Source organism: Myiozetetes cayanensis, unplaced genomic scaffold (assembly GCF_022539395.1).
Source record: "Myiozetetes cayanensis isolate MyiCay16 unplaced genomic scaffold, myiCay2020 scf5-8, whole genome shotgun sequence".
NCBI classification, from domain to species: Eukaryota; Metazoa; Chordata; class Aves; order Passeriformes; family Tyrannidae; genus Myiozetetes; species Myiozetetes cayanensis.
Window position 1 is genome coordinate 39935790 of NW_026087742.1, and position 19445 is coordinate 39955234.

Below are 19445 nucleotides of genomic sequence, written 5' to 3' on the forward strand. Positions count from 1 at the left end.
TATTCTGGGACTCTCTCCAGAACTAAATTGAAAAGAAATACCTGGAGAGGATATGACTGTAACTCTATAGTTTTGTCTCATTTTGTGAGGAGTTTGCTCCATGTGTGATGACAGCATGCATTAAATCTCAGATATATTTGCATTTGAAGCATATGGTTTGAGTTACTGGAGTAAAGATTGGGTTCCATGACAGGGTAGTTGAATCTATTTCTTTAATAGGACGGGGCTGATCTGTGAAGGATGTCATTCACAGCTTTACAAAAAGTGACCACTGATGAAAAGCTAACTGGCTATGCTATAAAGACAGATCAGGGTGATTATCAGGTGAGATAATGTATTTAGACACTGGTGATGGATATTGATTTTGATGGCAAAATATTGTTATAATGTGAAAAGAACAAGGCTGCAACAGTCAAAGAGCAGGAGAAGATGCAGAAGAGAGGACAGAAAAGCAAGTGACTAATGAAAAGCCTGACTCTTGCAGATGGAGAGAAAAAAATCCCTCTTTGGAGAGAAAAGAAGCAAAATATAAGTATTGTATGTTGGAAGGATATTAACCTACAGTCTTTCACACCTCAGAAATATAGATTGCCTTCAACAGATGAAACAGAAAGCAGTGACATCAACCAAAATCAGTTTATTGCCATAATATTTGAAAAACCCTTTGGAGTACAAACTAATAAATTATGTTGTACATTTTTACTTACTTGGGAAAAATGCAGTTTTATTCTAGCCTTTAGAGATACAATTTGAGCTGACATGTTAATTCATTAAAATACATTAAAACCATTTATGAAAACTAGTCCTGTTGCCTCTTCTGTATATATAGTACTGTATATACTAACAAGTTCTGAGATCTCCAGAATTATTTTTATTGTCTTTTGCTGAATGTAAGAAAGTTTTATGATATTAACAGTTAAACCAACTGTTACTCTTCATTTCTCGGATAACCTTTTTAGCAATAGGGTCAAATTCCCACTGTTTCGATTCATGGAAGAAGTAGAATAATCCTGGAGGTGAAAAAGCAAAGCATCATGTTATGGATGCAAGAAATAGCTTCATTTTGTCAAATCAAGGAACACACAAGAGAGCATCTCTTCATTTCTGTCTTTTACAGGATACAGCAACAATGACATTCATCATAACTTCAGAACTTCTGATCTTTAGCAGTAAAGTGATTTTACTTAAAAGCTCATTCCATTTACCTTTCTTTTGAAAAACAGCATCAACCCTCTGATTAATTCCCGGAAAGTCATTGACTGTCAGTCTAGGATAACCCTCCTCCATGGTCTGGCTGTTTTCATCAAACCTAAATCATATGAAGGGAGATGTGTAATTTTACAGAGTTTAGACATCAATTCTGCACAGAGTTAAGCAGCTGCTGAAACATGCCCACCATCTGCAGCTTGACTGATTTCACTGGGGTTATAACAGAAAGTTGTATTATTTAGTCACAAAAATGTCTGTGGGATGCTGGTCATTGTGTTTTCCATGAGGCTGCTACTTGTTTGCTGACAAAGGCAAGTACAGCTCCAAAGAAGCACCTGAAGTGAGAAAAATTGAAGGAATACCCACATTTTTGACATCAGGGATGGAATTTACCTCTTCTAATGATAGCATTGTGACAGACACTACATGGAAAGTGGACAGATTAATTTCTGCTATAGTAGCTGCATATATTTATCAGAAGACTGATAAGATATTGTAGATAGTCCTCTACTAGCTGACAGATTTAGATGGAGGAAAGGAAGCTGACATTTCTAAAACAATCAAGTTGTTCCTAACTGAGTCAGGGCAATTTTTATGAGATGGGACTGAATTAAGGGGGCTGAAAGGAAAACCTAAAAGGTTCTCCCAGATTTGAGGAACCCTCTCAGGCAGGAAACACAAGCAAACAATCAAGCCTTTGTTTTACTTCTTCTTGGATACATGAAAAATTTTTCACATGGACATGAGGTTAAGAGAATGAGTTATTAGGCAAGAAATGTGTGTTGTGGTTTTCTTGCATGCTATTGTCTTGTGAGCAAGACAGTAAAATAGCAATGCAAGATATTGTGAAGAATCTTTCCAAAACAATCTAAAACAGAGGGCAGGAAACCACATGAATTTCAAAATCCAGCTTACACCATATGCTTTACTGAGGAACCCCACAATTAGTCACGATAAAGTCTGTGTGACCCACATAAGCTCCTGGTTGATCGCAGAAGGCCTTTGCAGCCATTGTTCTTGAATGCAGAAGGAATCTATGAACTTATCAAAGCTGACTTTTGCTTCCACCTGCCTGGTGTTTGGGTATTGGGAATCACTCATGCCAGTCTGGGAATAGGGTTTAGAAGAAACACATTGAAAATCCTGTGCTAACCAGTCAAAGACAGGAAAGGAACTCTCACTTTTGTTTTTCTAAATGGGGTAAAATAATCCAGGACTTTTCAGAAATCAGAGAAATCCTGAACAAGTCATCCCAGCCAGCCTTTTGCTGAAGCAGGTTAGCTTTCAGATCTTAATTTTCTGCAGATATTTTTGTATTTGTAAAAATTCTCTAGATGTTGGATTTTTTTTCAGCTTCCAGGCATTATGCACCAAAGCATGTCCATACTTTGAATGCCCATTTGAGGACACCCCTAAGCTCTCAAAAGCCAAAGCTATACTCTTCTCCCCGTGCAGCAGTCAAAAAAACATTTCTATGAAAAGTAGGACTACTAGAATTACCAAGTTACATACAGTTACCTAAAGGTCTATTTTCTCTTTTATCACATGGACAAATTAAATTGTATTCAGATTATATCAGACTCATCAATAAGAAAATATTTGTCAGTTCTTCTTACCTCCAATACTTGTCACCTATGAAAAAGTCTGTCTTCCCTGTATGTTTATTACAAACAGCTGCGTCAATTTTCTTGACTCCTTTAGGGAAGCCCAGTGTGTTGATATTCTTCGGATAACCAAGCAACACCTGATATCCGCTGATAACCCAGAATTTATTGCCTGTTAAAAGCAATAAAAAGATTTAGTTTCACCTGTCATTTTCAGACAGTAAAAGGAAAAATATACCCCTTTATTGTAGGTTGTAGGAACCCTTGATGAAATGTTCTGAATTTTTGTCTAATTTATTTGAAAAGTGAATTTTATGCCTACATATATACTCTTTCTTCCTCCCTTCTTCCCACAAAATTAAAGTTAAGAAAAAATTAAAGAAAATCTTGTACTTCACCTTTGAAAAATAGGATCTGATCTTTCATGTTTTCATATGCAGCTTCAATAGCAGGCGGCAGAGTTGGCCAGAAGGCAGAAATTAATTCACGTTCAGCTTCTGAGTTATCAGGATAGACCCGCCATAAGTGCCTGATTTAAATATGAAACAGGTTTTATAGTACCTAATAAACCACAGACATTTCTATATATACAAAAGGATGTGAACAACATTGTCACTTACAAGTTCTTTCTTGTTAGTGGAGTTACCTGGGTTGATGTGTCAGAAAGCAAAACACTCCCCAAATGGGAAGTGTGGGGTTTTTTATTCTGGTTTCCTTCTGGCATTACCCTTCTCATTGGTACTGATTGATTAATGGGATCAGCTATAAGCAGCTGAAAATTTTAGGTTTTACCATATAGCAGGAGAGTTATAGGATCCCAGATAAGCCTTACTGTAAGCTACCACCCAGATTAATTCCCTAGATGACTTTAGGCTTGCAAAGGTGTCTGAAGGACAGATTGGCTCAACTATATTGTCAAACATAATGGTTTCTTATTTAATTAATTAAATTAGTTAAATTAATTATACACTTAACTAGGTGTTCAAGGCCAGGTTGGAAGGGCAACCCGGTCTTATTGGAAGGGTCCTTGATCAGAACTAGAGGATCTTTAAGGTGCCTTCCAACACAAACCTTTCTATGATTCTTATGAAATAGTTGAAGTATTTATTCAAGTCACTACTTTGTGTAACCATCTACACATTTGGGAATAAAATATTATTGTTATTGAGATGGTTTATGGAAAAAAACACAAAGCATGTTTTTTTCAGGGGATCCTATAAAAATAATTATATAACTCATATTTGCTTAAAGTTTTATTTCCATGAAATGAAATCTGTTTGTCTCACTGTACATCCCATAACCACAAAAATATTCAGTCTTTGTATAAATCAAGAAAAAATAAACCCCGTAGAGACAAATGGCATATCAATACTTACCTGTGCTTTAGAAAAATGACTTCTCGCCTTAGTGAAGTTATAGCATCGAAAGACATTTGGGAGCTACAGGTTTTAGGTGAGTTAGGAGTGGCTGGCCTTCTATCTGGGGCATTTGAGGGGGATCCTGAGGGAGACAGTTTAGAAAGAATACATCAAATTGTAGAAACATTAAGGTTTTTACATACAAATGTATTTTTATTGTATGAGAATACAATTATTTTTATGGTGTAACTTCATGAAGGAGATTATTTCTCTCCGCTTTTTTTTTTAAAGACATGGATTTTACTCACCGTAAATGGACTGAATGCCACTAATATCATCTGGAGAGAGGGGAAATTCACTGAGGCTGCTGTAGGCATAAGTGGGGAACATAAGAGCCCTCTGATCATTAGAATGGGAGAGACCCAGGGCATGGCCAAACTCATGAGCAGCAACAAGGAACAAGTTGAATCCTTAAGAAATTGATAGAGAGAAGAGATCAGTCTAGTTTTTTTCTGCAATTGGCTGATACAATCACAGCAAGGCTATTGCTCAGTGACAGTTTTCATAAAATATATTGACATTTTCTAGGGTATGTATATATATGAACGTATTTTTTTATAGGATAAGGTTATGGTCTTCCCCCACTACAAGGGAGTGGCTTTTGACCCTCTTTCTTTCTGTTAGCTACTGAAAGTCTGTATGTGGCATGAGTAGATGTCTGGAGGTGAGTGTGGGTGCAGCTCTGAAGAATGTCCTGGCAGGGTTTCCTGGCTGAGGTAGAAGAGATTAGATGGTGAGTCAGATCAAACTAACAGCTCTCCAGGGTAAGGGTAGGACAACGCACTCCATGCTCACTTCAGGTATCAAAGTGTCACACATCAAAGTGTGTCCCCCTCCCTCCTAAAATCTGAGAAAGAAAGGTGAGATCATGAACAGACAAGAAAAAATAAAATGTTAGCAGAATGATTTACCTTTCTACCATTAGGACTTTAAAGTGTATGGTTTCTTTATAGTCTTGTCAAGCAAGATCTATTTTTAAAGTGTTATGTTTATACATGCTTATTCTCCATGAAATATGTCAACACAGTAAATAGATAAAAGTGGAATTTCCTTCAACATGCATCCCTCCAAGTATCACGCCTTTCTGAATTAGGGAAGAATGATCATCTGCTCGCAGACCAAGAGCCAGAAAATGTCAACAGACTTAGTGAAGATCACAAGTCTGTGGCAGGGCTCAGAACTGGTCATCGATTGCCCAAGAAAGGCTGGCTGAAGCCAAGATATTTGTTTCTCAAAATGCAAAAAAAACAAAGCTTCATTTTTTCCATACATGTTTCCAGTCAGTCCTCCCCCTCTCACAAGTCCTCTCTGTTCTCCAAGTTCTGCAATGTCTGGCTGCTGGAGCCATGCTACTGAGGAACAGCAACAAAACGAGGGTTGACCCATTTAGTCCCAATGCGGGGAAAACATTATATTTTATCACATGACATGTCCATTCCTCATACCTTTTGGTTTTTTTCCCACCACAATAAATCCACACTCTCCTCCTCTTGCAGTGCTCTTACAGCGTTTCATCTCAGTCTATTCTTTCACTTAAATAAAATCAGAAAGAAATTTATCCATCTGCATAACACTTCAGAAACCTTTTTTTTTTACCTACCAGCTAAGCCTGTGGTCCAGTCTTCATCCTCATCGAAGTGTACATCACCACCTAAACCATTGCCAGGTGGAAAGGCATGGGCGAGAACTCCTAGGGGACCATCAAAATAGCGAGGGCAATGTCCATGAGCTAAAGAACATGAAGTTGAAACACCACTGAGTTTATGTTCTGATAACCGGAAAATCTATAAATTAATCTTAACATTGTACGCAGACAGCATATTACCTTTGGTCCCAAAAGCAATCATTATATCTGCTATTCCCTTATGAATACGAGTGAAAATCAGTGGGGTAACAGCACTCCACACTTTAAATGCCTTCTGGATTGCTTTATCCACGTCCTCTTTGCTCATATCTGGTGTGTAGTTCACAATTCTATGGTTATGAGAGTTTAAGTGTTAATACTTAATATCTGCAGAAAAAATACCCATAATATTTTTAAGATGATGAACAGAAATGTGTAAGAAGAAATTTAACCTGTAAACCAACAGCTCCCAAGATTCATCTTGAACTGAGTTTGAGGCATGTGATAACTCTTCAACATGTCTTTTTCATTATAATAATGAAATAATAATGAATACACAGTATCATTTTTTTCTCAAAATTACCCTTAGTCAGAAGGTTGTCACTTGAGGAAATTTATCTCCTTAGGATTCTTTGACTACTAAACTGTTGGTCTTAGCAAATTTCAAAGATAATGGGGCTTGTACAGGGTGCAATTGATGTTTCTGTTTGTTTCACAAAATATTTGTGAGGAATGATTCCGGGTAGGCAAAATACTGTGGGTGACACAGAAAATGTGGAATACCCAGCTTGACTCTCAGAAATTCCTCTCAGGAGTATGAACAGCTAAAAGCTGGGGAAAGAGAAACATATTTGTATTCCCAACTGGAAACAATTGCTATAGAAATTATACTTAAATATAACAAAAGTGGACATCCACAAACCTAAAATTTAAACTTAGACAGTAATTACTGAAATACTACCTGTATGTCAGTTTGGTTTTTTTCCATCCTGGCAGAGTAACACCATAGAGACCCACATCAGGAACTCCACATCTGGGTTTCTTCATCATTTCCAACGTCTCATTATCTGGTTTTCCAGTCACTTTCAAACCAAAAAATTGTTGCATTTTCTGAAGTTTCTCAACTGTGGATTCAGCATTTATTTTCCATCCAAGTAGATTTGGATCTGGCTCAACAGAATAGAATTTATTTAAATAGTCCTAGTGGGGGAAAAAAAAAAAAGAAAACACATTTCACATTTTGATCTGTTTCATAAACAAATACCTTTGAACTGATATTGTTTGTGTACTTTGATGGCAAAGCCTTCTGCCTGTGATTTTGCAACACAGCAGATGTTTTCCTGAAGTTTGTAGCTAAAAAGAAACAGACAAGATTGTCCCTGACTCTTATTTACGTGACATATCCAGTTTGTAAAGGTTTATCCTATTTTAGTAAAGTCTGGGCAACAGCATTCTATGCAATAGCAAAGGCAGTAAGCTGCTGTGCAGCCGGAACACACAGATTTTATCTAAAAATAGAGGGTTCAATAGATCTCAGATATGGACAATGCAGTTACCTGTACAAGCTTTGCATCTTCTTCATTGTCTTTCCCTGGATGGCTGGGAAGAGCATGAGAAACAGCTGCACATGTTAAAAGCCAAAGTGAAAGACCCTTCATTCTTACGCTCATGCCTGTTCTGGTAGGAGAGCAGTCTGCTTTCCTCTCTGTCTGCTACTTTCTCACATCCCAGTTCGTACAGTTATCGTGTGCTTTGTAGAGTTAGCTGTACACTGACTCAGACTTTATCATGCTCTGATTACCTCCACACATGCTATCACTCTGTGCTGACTGACACAATAAAACTTAATTAAACCCATCCGATTTCGCAGTCATTTGAAGTCAGTTAGTACTTGAAGACGCCCAAGCTGCTCGGCTACAATTTCAAAACTGGCACTCAGGTTTAGTTATTTTACACTGGCTATAGCAAACCTGAGCAATTTCATGCCAGATAAAATGGTGGAAAAATGTAAAACCTTTTAAGTTGTCCTGACCAGCTGTGTGAAATAGGGCCACAAAATATAGAGGGACTCTTAACCATTCTCAGCCTAGAAAATGGGAGTTGGGCACGAGATATGAAGCCCATTAAAAAAAATAATTAAAACTTTGTCAGAAATTACTGTAAGCAGAAAATTTTCTTTTCAAGTTGATTCATAAAGTGAGACAGTGTTTTGAAAAATGGATGAGAAGGCCAAATAACTCCCCACCTCTTCCCTGCAACTCTTTGAAAAGGGATGTTTCCTTTAAATTATACAGTAGAATCCAAGATATACGTAAATGAAAAAGTTACTACCTTATAAATCCAGCCTAAAGAATGTGAATAAACTTATATCTCTGTCTGCACTTACGTATATATTTGTGTGTGTTTGTATATATGTACGTATGTATGTATGTATGTATCTATCCATTTATCCATCTATCTATTTGCCATCTCATCACAAAAGGTTTTTTTACAGTTTAACCACATTAGCCACAGGGGATATGATTATTTCCTGTCTTAAGTAATTCAGAATAAGGGAAGTTTCAAGAGTCACACAAGCTGTGACAAATTATGGGATTTCACCCTGTGCCGGCCAAGCACCTTCCTCATCCACTGGCAGCAAAGGGAGCTGAAGGTGTCTGGCATCTCAGAGGAGCTCCGACAGCATGTACACAACTTTTATAAAAGAGTTGTAAGAAATGCCTTCATGTTGGATTGTGGTTTTTTCAGGAAATCCTTGCTTCTGTGTTTTTGGCTTTTTTGCTGTCACTTGAAGCCAATTTTTCTCCAGATGGAGGTGTTAATGATGGATTTTTCCATCCCAACAGCCCCATTGGTTAAACTTATTTGTTAATGGCACTTCTCAGCTACCAGAAAAAAAATAAAATCAAACCCTTCCCTTGATTTGTTTTTATTATCATTGCATTATGTGGATCCCATTTAGTTCTGTAACTGAAGTACAACCTATAACAACAAATGTTCTGAGGCAGAGAGCTCAACTGAGCTGATACTGGAAATGATGTGTGTATTTATTCAGAAGTACAGACTTTCTTTTTTGAGACCTGTCTTTTATGTTTTTAAGTGGATGTATTTGTTTGTCTCAAAGGTTTCAAATCTAGAAGGAATGACCGTGGTGCTACCATCTAACTCTATACATGCATATGCCATGAAAGACAAAAAAACGCCCTGTTCAGTGGCTTTTGCACCAAATGTATTTTCCAAAGGCACTGGAATACATTTTTGAAAAACCATGTTTTGGCTGATATGAAATTTATTTTATATAGAAATCAAGCTCTATGAGCAGATTTGATGTGAACTGGGAGAAGTGGTTATCTTTGTACCCACTGTGACTAGCTATCAGATCCCCACAGCTGTCTGCCATGTAGCAGTGGAAGGATAGAGACAATGGGAGCAGCTAGGTTAAGATCAGCTGCACCTAAATGTATGCATTTATTAGTTAAACATTCTTCTATAGAAAACAGAGAAATACAGATCTTTGGAGAGTGATTCAACCAACTACCTTAGAACAGTATGATCTAACCTCTGTTCGTGCTCTCCATCTTCACTGAAACAACTAATTTAGACTGCATTTCCTAGTTTCAGCTAACATTAGTGTTTGCTCAGAAGACATTTGAGTGACAACTGATGGAGGTCTACCTCACACAAAGCAGTACCAGGGTTTTGCAACTTGGCTGCCTACATAGCAGCCAGTTCCCACTGCCCATGGGAAAAAGACCTGAACATGTTTTTTCGCAAGCAATGTTTCACAAATACACCCATAGATGGCCTTGAGACCTGGGAAAAGAAGAAGCTGTATAAACTGCTTCTGGTTACGATTTCCTAATGCTTATGTATAGGAAGCTTCTGGTTACAGTTTCTTAATGCTTATCTTTGATATTTGTTAGAGCTGGTGGATATTGTTCTACCTCTTGACTTCTTCCCTGAGAATTGATTTTATCCAGACAGCAGCAATGTGACCTATGTTTTAACCCAGAAAGGTCACTGCCTATCCTCATCACATCAGTAGTACCAGGTGAAGTTACTCAGAGCATCACAGGACTCAGCAATACTGCTGCATTGTGGTGATCTTAACATCAATATGACCAAACGGCATCTAGAGAGCATTTCATCTGACCCCATGTAGGAAGTAAACTTTAGCAGGATGCTCTCAGGAGCTCACCAAATGTTTTGATAGACACCATTGCCTGTGGTGACAACCTAAGCTTGAGATCAGATGAAAACACTTAGGCAGCAATTAAGCTGCCTAAAATGTGATTTGTTGTGTTTTTGAGACAGTCTAATGAACCTGAGTCATTGACACAGGTCTGGTGGCTGTGATCCAGAACCTAGATGGGACATTTGGCTTCTAGACTGATAGTTGGAAGCTAACTGGAAACCTTCAGGTACCTTAATGGCACTAGAGAACTGTTCAGGCATCTGAGTTGAGCCACTGCTTTTCAGGCTTAGTCCTTCCATGGAGTCAACAGACTTGAATCATTACTCAAGCTGAGTGAAAAGCATGGGACAGAGGTAAATGGTTCAGATAATCTCTCTGACCTCTGACAAACCTTCAGCGAAGACTGCAGCTTGTGAGGGCAGGATTCCACTACCTGAGAATAAGTCCCTAGAGACAGCATAGGTTCTGTGGGACTTTGGGAAGTGATGATCTCCCAGAAATCCTGTTGCTTGGATGCTCTACAGCACCTCAAATGCACTAAACACACTAAGCAAATCTATCTCAGGTAGTAATGATACGGGCTATGATTAGACACTAAACATGTAACAAGACAGTAGGAAATGGTACAGTGCTTTAATATAGTACAGTAATTAGCAAATAGGATGTAAACTTATTAAAAAGGAGTAAGAAAATGGCAGGTGATTGTGTGGACTGAGCTGGAAACAACACCCAGATTCCAAATTACATATGAAAGCATATGCCTGAAGGCAGACAAGAGCCACTGGCACCAGAGATGCCCTTCCTCCTAATGGTGTGGCTGGGATGGAGCAATCACCACGCTCATGAAGACAGAGGAAATATTCACTCACATAAGTACACACAAAGACATCACTTCATTCTGAGCTCTTGGTCTTCCTGCAATTGGGAAATACTCAAAGTGATTTCAAAAATGTGTCTGGCAACCAAAAATAAAAGCTTCACAGGATACCAAAAGGCGTGAACTAAAAATATGCCATTAGAATCTTCATCCTCTTTTTAACTTCTTTATCTTCCATAGTTTGTAAATTACCCTTTATCTTCCTTTCCTCTAAAACATAACCACTTCCTTACCCCTTATCTCCCAGTTAACATTTCTCTGCCCCATGACTACCCACTACTTTTTTCTTCTGGAGAGGAATTAGCATTCTGCTCTAAATCTGAGTTCTTTTGACACTGCCTTAAGATCTTCTGCTTCTACATCACATCTGTAGGGGATACGTGCTCCCAGTTTTTAATTTTTATTATGTAATTGTTCTGTTAAGAAATATTATCTTTCCTTGTAATTTTGTGTTAGGTTTGTAAATCTTCCTTGCTAAAAAACCCATCAGAATCTATTTAGATCTATATATTTCCCAAGCAATTTTTAGTTTAATTGTCTTTGTTAGTTCAGCAGTACTGGCTTAGTTGATAAAATACATTTAAACAGCATTGCTATGAATGCTTGAAATTAGAAAAATGATACCTATAATACCTTGTGAGAACAGGATTCACATAAATTAACTTTTATTTAAAACATTTGATTTGATGTAATTTATTTTTATATTTGTTATTTTATAATATTTTCTTAGATTTTATAAAGTATATATGAAGTTAATTTTCAACTATACAATTTATTATCTTTGAATAGTATTTAGATTAACCTTTACTCCTGAATTTATTAAACATAAGAACTACCTAGCCTGTTTTTTATTTATGAAGGATATAATTTAATGGGCTTCTAATACAGACAGGTAAGTAATGAAAAAAATGAAACATACATATTTTCATGAGGATACACATTCTTTCCTCAAATATAATTACTTCAATTACAGTAACCTCGGACCTTCCTCTGAAGCATGTTGAATAATACAGGTGTTATACAAGATAACACATTTTGTTACGGTCATGTATCTTTAGACGTTATCAGCTGAGCTACAAAGACTAAAGAGAAAGTGGATAACCCTTCAAAAACCATTTTAATTGAGGGTATTTGCAAAAAATATGGTCAGGCTGGAAGTCAAGCTGTCTTTTTCATGTGTTTTTGTATCAGAAGTGTTTCTGGCCAAGAATTTTCGTTTTTTAAGCAAACTTCTTAATTCTTTAACCCACTGAAATTAGGAGAGATTTACTAACTACTGGAGTAGTAAGCACTTGAAAGGTCCCTGATTAAAGAGGTTTATTTGTTCATTTCATGAAGTGGCTACCTGTGATAGCAAGAGACTCTGTTTCAGTGATCTCAGGGGTCCTTTCTAAACTACATTTCCAGCCTTGAAACCAATTTCTAAACCCCAAAATATAAGAACACACAGGCCACACACATCACACCCCTCTGCCTACAGCTGCAAAGACATACACCCCAGAGAGTAGGCTAAGAGAGGAAGTTGGGGAAAGAGGAACAGAAAGTGTAAGTAGACTTGTACACTGATGATAATGAGCTCCAAGTGGCCTAATTGCCAATCAGATTTTCACCAGGGCTTGTGTAGGGTGATGAAACTCAGCGACAGCTGTCTGCTCCTTTCTCTGTCTTGGGGAAAAAAGATTTGCCATTTCCTACCAGAATACATTGTTTTTTAGTGTTTGGAAGCTAGACTTGGCTCTTGAGCATTGGGGTAAATAAGGCATCAAGGACACAATTAAATGAGAAACATAATTTATTAGGAAACTTAACAGGTGAAATTGCAATAAATTATATAAATGTATTTGGTTTAAAATAAATAATTGTTAAGAGTATACTCCAGTTCTGACCTGGTAGTCAGGCAGTGTTGAAAAATTCGGGACATAAAAACATGCAGTGTGCATATGGAAAAACATTGCAATTAACAATTAAACCAGCTGATGCTCTTCATTTGTCCAACAATCCGTTTGGCACGAGGATCAAACTTGAACTGAGTTGTTCCGTGGAAGAAGTAGACATAGCCTAGAAGTAAAATTTAATCCAATTATATTTCAGAGGTGACTTTTTTCAGTATTTTGAAAAAAAAAAATCCTCATTATAAACTGTCCATATATACTTGATATTTTTCATTACCTTCTCGTTAAGGTTAATAACAGCTCTTTGAAAACTTTTGAAAATTATTCTATCTACAGAAACCCATAGACTAAAGTATGTTTTGCTCACCGTCTTTCCAGAAAGCAGCATCAACTCTGCCAATTTTTCCAAAGTCAGAGACTATTTTCCTGGGATAACCATGATCCATGGATTTTTTCTTTTCATCATACCTTAGAACAAGAAACACAATTACATTTTGTGAGGAAGCAGACAATATTTTGAAAGGCAAAAGTGAATTCATGCACACACACAACTCTACTGTTACTTAGAAGCCTTATAAAGATTAACTGAAGTAGCTTTTTGATTCTCCCTATTATGTACTTTGCAACAAGGTTCTCAGAGACCCTGGGAACACAGCCTAGGAATTTATTAATGTATTTCTGGACTGGCATAGCCTTCCTTAGACATCACTGGCACATAAAAGAGGTTTTATTTCGAGGTACTGAATATCCAGTTCAATATAAAAGCAAAACAGAAAACTTTGGAGAAGAAGACAGTAGCACAGTCCTGAAACATTGAATTTTTGTCAGCAATGCAATTCTTAAACAACATTGCTCTCTGAAGTTTATCATGAGCTTGAATTAGAAATACAACCAATTGTACATTTGGAGAATATTTACTGTCTCTTCGTAGAGGAATGTAATTACAACACTATCTATTAGCAATTCATTTTGTTTAAAATGTGAATTCAAAGTGGACACTATCATATTTGCACAGAACAGCAGCACCGTCATAGAGAAAAAGTGAGTAATTTATTAGAAAACCACTCTTTAACTGAGCAGTTGTTTCATTCAGTTCCAAGTAATTACATTCCTGCTACAGGAATCCAATATTTAGCCAAAAAAACCCCAAAAATATATATATATAAGGGACGTTTTCTAGCAAATGCTGAATTTTTTAAGCTTCAGAAAATCACATTTAAATTTGTGGAATATACCTTATTTAAACATCATTACACTTGGATTTTATAGTAATACATCAATCCCCAGGGACAAATGAAAATAGGCCTTCTGGTAAATGAACATAAAATCTTACCTCCAGTATCTGTCAGCTACAAAGAAGTATGTTTTTCCTGTGGTTTCATCACTGTAAGCTGCATTAATTCTTTTAACAGTCTTCGGGAACCCCAAGCGGTAGATTGGTTTGGGATAGCCAGGTGCAATGTCATATCCCCTGACAACCCAATATTTATCCTCTGAAAAATACAAGAAAATTTCATTTGGTTTTGCTATTCATAAGCAGCATCTACTTGTGTTTTAAATGTAGAAAACAATGTGTGTAGATGTCACTATTATTCCTCTCAGTTTTCTACTTGAGAAAATGGTTCTAATTCTCACACTGGGACTACATCATGAAGACAGTGGAAATACCTTTTGTTATTGTGAGTAAAACATTAGAATCATAAGGGGTATGGATAGAACTTTTCCCGATTTTTTTTTTTAACTAATATAAGGTAGTTGTCTGGATAACAACTTGGAGAAGGTTGGAGATTGATGAGTTAATCAACTGACACTGCCTTAGGATATTGAATTTATTAAATTCCTGCAATATACTATTTGAATCATATAATATTTTGAAATTTAGTCAATGTGCATCAAATTAAACTATTAAGAAAAACATATTTATCTAATAAAAATGTTTTGGTAATACTAGATGCTATGAACATATTTATATATAGTAATATATCATGTACCTAAATATGTATATAATAAAGTTATTTGAGATATTTGAAAGGGTATTTGAGACCTTTAATGAAAAGGACTGATTGTTAGTTCAGTGAACAATTTTCCTCTCACAGTACTCTTTTCCACCAACATTTTTTTTGCAGGTTTTTTTTTCCAAAAATATCACAAAATACTAATAAGCATACCAGTAACATCAGTGTAAAAAGGCCTGTATTTGTCAATTGAATTCAGAAAAAATCCTTCTGCACAAAGTGAAGTACTGTTACCTGAAGAGAACTAGACCTGAAGAAGGGTAGCTGTTTTCATGTCTTGTTTTTCAGAGCATTAGGTATAACCGAGGGGCAAGTTTTCAGGTTTATAACCTCTGGAGAGCCCTTACAGCAGTATGATCCTCTGGTTTAATTACTTGCAGAAGTGTAAGATTCTCTCTTTCACTTCCTTAAAAAACACTTTGACTTTTGTAATTGCATAGTTTGCAAAGGAGCAGGAAGTAACTGGTCAGAAAAAGTACAGAACTTCAGATTTCATTACCTTTAAAAAGTAAAATTTCATCCTTTTCAATGTTTTCATATGCAGCTTGAATTCCTGATGGTAATGTTGGCCAGAACAGTGAGATAAAGTTGAGCTCAGTCTCTGCCCTTGCAGGATGTTTGCGCAGCATGTATCTGTTTCAAACAAAATTTATGTGATTAAATAGTTCCACTCCTGTCATAAATGCAAAATAATTATTATACATCCTGGAGTATAACAGAGAGGAGATGAGTACTTGGCTGTGAATACCCCCTCTCCACTGAAGGTAAAGGAAACCTACAGCAACAGAATTCTTAATTTTAGCACCTCAGTTACATGTTAAAAAACAGGCAAGTTCAATTCAAGACCTTCTATTTACTTGTATAACAAGAAAGCTCGAACTTAGATTCAGTAACCACCTAGCAAACATCTTTCTACCTTGCCGTGCTTTCACTTCTGCCCCTGCTCCGTAACTGAGGATGAGTGTGGAACCCATGGACACATTGCTAAGGGACGTATGAATGCTCTTGCTGTTTAATTGAATTGAGTTCAAAGACAAGCAGTGGCCATAGTAGTAGAATAGCTGGAAGACAACCTACAAGCCCTTGTCACTGTCCCTGCTCTTGTCAACTAGGGCTCTTAGGACTAATGTTTTGAGAACTGTTGCTTCTGTAAATACATGGTAGAAGCACTAGAAAGTGCTTCTCTTTGTCCTACATTCCAAAAGGATAGTTTTTCCCTTAGTGGAATTCTTTAAACTACTGAATCTTTCAAAGGGATAATATATATGCTTGTTGTTCTTACCTGCCCTTGAAGAAGAATATTTCTCCACGTAGGGTAGTAATAGAATCAAATGTCAAATTTGGGTCACAGGCTTCTGGAGTTACGGGTCCTGTTGGCTGCACAGCAGCATTAGACTGCCCTATGGGATGAATATTTATCATTTAGTGTGGAGAAATATGAAGACAGTGTTCAGAAGTTCTGTGAAGACACCAAGAATTTTTTTTACAGAGAATGAAAAGGGATACAGTTTTAAAATAAGATCGTCATGATATGCAGGATTTTAATGTTGGTAAGACCTGTTGTGTTCATCAGTTCCAAAATGAATTTTTTACAGAAATAGTCTTCAGCCGAAGTTAGCTTCCAGGAATTTTCTCTCTCTTGTTACCCATTTTTCAGAAGCTGGTAAACTTCTCATTTTGGTGGAATAAATGTATTTTTAATACCTTTTTTATCATTTACCAGCATCTCAAGTAGAAATATTAAATAAATATATTTTTTCTTACCATAGATGGCTTGAATGCCATCAATGTCATCCTGGGGAAGAAGGAATTCCTTGGGGTCCGTGTAGGAGTAAGTTGGATACATCAGTGCTCCAGGATCATTTGAATGAGACAGACCCAGTGAATGGCCAAGCTCATGTGCAACAACAATGAACAAATTATAACCTATGGGATAAAAATCATACAAACAAGGTAAAATCTGTTTCAGTATTCAGCACCGTCAGCTAAATAGGAAACACTTATGCTTCCTCCTAAAACACCCTAAAGGTACAGGAAAGATTCTAAGTAATTCTATCAACATCACAACTCAAAAATATTGCAACAGAAGAGCTATATGAGTAACTAAAGAATGTCTGGCCTTAACTGAGTGGTCTCATTGTCCTTTCTCTAGTGTTCTTGTATCTTAATCACAAACTGTTTCTCCTGCTGTCACATTAAACAGCGCAGACCAAGGATCATGTCAATGATGAGTAATTGTTGGCAGTGATCTAACAGAAAAATGACTTCGAAACAAACACTGAGATTACAGTTTTGGTGATACTTGGAACACCCTAGTTAGCACCAAAGTTCGAAGTGCTAGGTTAAGAAAGAGAAAGGATTTGCCAAGAGAAGTCTCCCATCAGATCTGCTTGTATGCAAGTTTTAGCTTCCATCTGAAAAAAAAAGTATTTTAGAATGCCAACTTTAACATTATTATAAACCATTATGAACTAAATGTTTATATGCCATTATAAACCATTTTGACCTAAAAACCTATTTTCTGCAAGTTAATTCCTTTAAGAAAAAAAAAAAGCAAAGCGATTGTAAAGGCCAAGTTCTATCCCTTTTATTCTCTTCTCTACCTGTAGTCAAGCTCATGAACTAATAAGCATCACATGAGCTAAGAATGTCCAGGGTAAAACTATAAAAATGAATCCAGTTACAAAATCCTTACCTCTTCCATCTTTTGTCCAAGCTTCCTCCTCATCAATATGCACATCCCCACCAATACCTTCACCAGGCTGGAACGCATGAGCCAGCTGCCCATTGGGACCATCAAAAGGAGAATTGTCACGGTGGTCTAAAATGAAGATGTAAAAAATCAGTTAAAATCCCAAATTGTTTCTATGACTGCAGATGGCTATTGAATATGCAAAGTTATCATTGTTACCTCTATAAGCAAAAGAGATCATTATATCTGCTTCTTTGTCCTCCAATCCTTTGGAATGTCAGTGGTGTTACGTTGCTCCAGACACTGAGAGCTTTTTCGATTGCCTCATCTACATCAGCTTTTCTCATCTTTGGGGTGTAATTCAAAACTCTTCAAAGAAAAACCAACACATAATAATATATTGTTAAGAATTTAATTGAAATTTCAGCATTTTCCATGAACTTAATAAAGTATTTTAGTTGAAAAATAACAACTTATAAAAAAGTAAAAAAGCTTAGACGTATCTTTTGTGAATGATAATTAATATTGGCTTCATTTTAGATACTGCCTTCAAGAGTGGGTCTTCTTTTGGAAATCACTTAATCACTCTGTATGTCTATATATGGCATAATACAATTACTTCAGACCCCTTTCCCCACAAAGTTGGGGTGTTAGATTTTTTTAACAAGACCTTTTGATTCAGATTAGGAAATATTACCTGTATGTCAGATTATTTCTTTTCCATTTGGGGTTTCCTGCTGTGAACACATATTGCCCTATATCAGGTACACCACATCTGGGTTTTTTCATCATCTCCAAAGTGTCAAGATCAGGTTTCCCAGTAACTTGTAGTCCAAAGAATGACTGCATTTCCTTGAGCTTTTCAACAAGGTGATTTTCACCATGGCTTCTTAAATGAGGACGGCTATGCCTTTGAAGATCATAGAAATTCTGTAGATAACTCTGAATCAGAGTTTTAAAAAAAGAAGAGCATTGTGACATATCAGTACTGTCTTGGGTCACACTCATTTTCTAAGCAATCATGAACTATTCCCATGTCAACGTGCCCTGTGTTTACCAGGAGTAAGAACAACCTATTTTCTCCAGGATGTGGTGTGAGGAGTCAGATATAATTTACAGTTTTGCTTTAATGTTCTGAATGTCTTGTTTCACTGGTGGAATATATGAAGAAATATCTTGAAAAACCTCATAGTTACTATTAACAAATACTCCCACATTATTCATCATGTCCCACCACTCTAACAGTAAAACTTATGAGGAAGCTTATATCTGGTCTCATTCAAGGAAACCAAGACTGGCAGTGATACTCCAAACAGACAGGTCTCCCACGGAAGCAGGTGGCTACTACTAGAAAGTCAGACTTGGCAAATCGTGCCTTTTATTTTTAGCTCCAAAATATGATAGTAGAAACTCAGATCTCTTCTACATTTCAACAATTTTGCCTACAACAAATACTGTTGTGTCTATGTATTCCTCATAGATGTCCCTTTTTCCAAAATATTTCATAAGAGGTCTATTCAGCCAAACATTGGATGTACACGCCTGCTTCAAGCAAGTTTCCTTCCTCATGTTACTAAGACCTGTCACATTACAAGTTTCAAAGCACATTCAAAAATTCATATTGTTACTGAGTTCGGTTATTTCTGCAGAGCCACAGAACTTGCTGCTAGAACTCATGCTTCAGAAGTTCTGTTATTATTTTACTGAAAACATCAAAAGTGAAATATGCAAGATTCAGATGAGTTTTGATAATAAATAATTTCCACATAATTTTCATACATTTTCTAGACTGATTGGGAAAGCTTTCTCTTGAAACCTCTGTAAAATGGTACATCTTTAATTTCAAGAAATATTCTGTGAGTTGCAATTATAATTATCTGAAAGGCTACCCTTTGAAATGCACTGAAAAAAAATATTTA

The 19445-nt window shown here is 36.6% G+C and overlaps 2 protein-coding genes across 2 annotated transcripts; both read right to left on the reverse strand.

Moving 5' to 3' along the window:
* Positions 1-816: 816 nt before the first annotated feature.
* LOC126648690 (matrix metalloproteinase-27-like) lies at positions 817-7558 on the reverse strand. Its single transcript, XM_050332076.1, has 10 exons — positions 7412-7558; positions 6817-7055; positions 6057-6205; positions 5832-5960; positions 4480-4641; positions 4190-4313; positions 3212-3342; positions 2826-2985; positions 1206-1309; positions 817-1010 (listed from the first exon to the last, which is right to left on the reverse strand). Exons 1-10 carry the CDS (start codon positions 7523-7525, stop codon positions 910-912), a joined length of 1413 nt encoding a protein of 470 aa, XP_050188033.1. The 5' UTR covers positions 7526-7558; the 3' UTR covers positions 817-909.
* A 5220-nt stretch (positions 7559-12778) lies between these two features.
* LOC126648515 (interstitial collagenase-like) lies at positions 12779-18464 on the reverse strand. The gene is given in 10 exon segments (XM_050331546.1): positions 12779-12985; positions 13187-13287; positions 14153-14312; positions 15334-15467; positions 16117-16234; positions 16599-16760; positions 17530-17655; positions 17746-17788; positions 17790-17895; positions 18224-18464. Coding segments are annotated over 10 exon segments (1203 nt in total). The 5' UTR covers positions 18376-18464; the 3' UTR covers positions 12779-12884.
* Between the last annotated feature and the right edge of the window lie 981 nt (positions 18465-19445).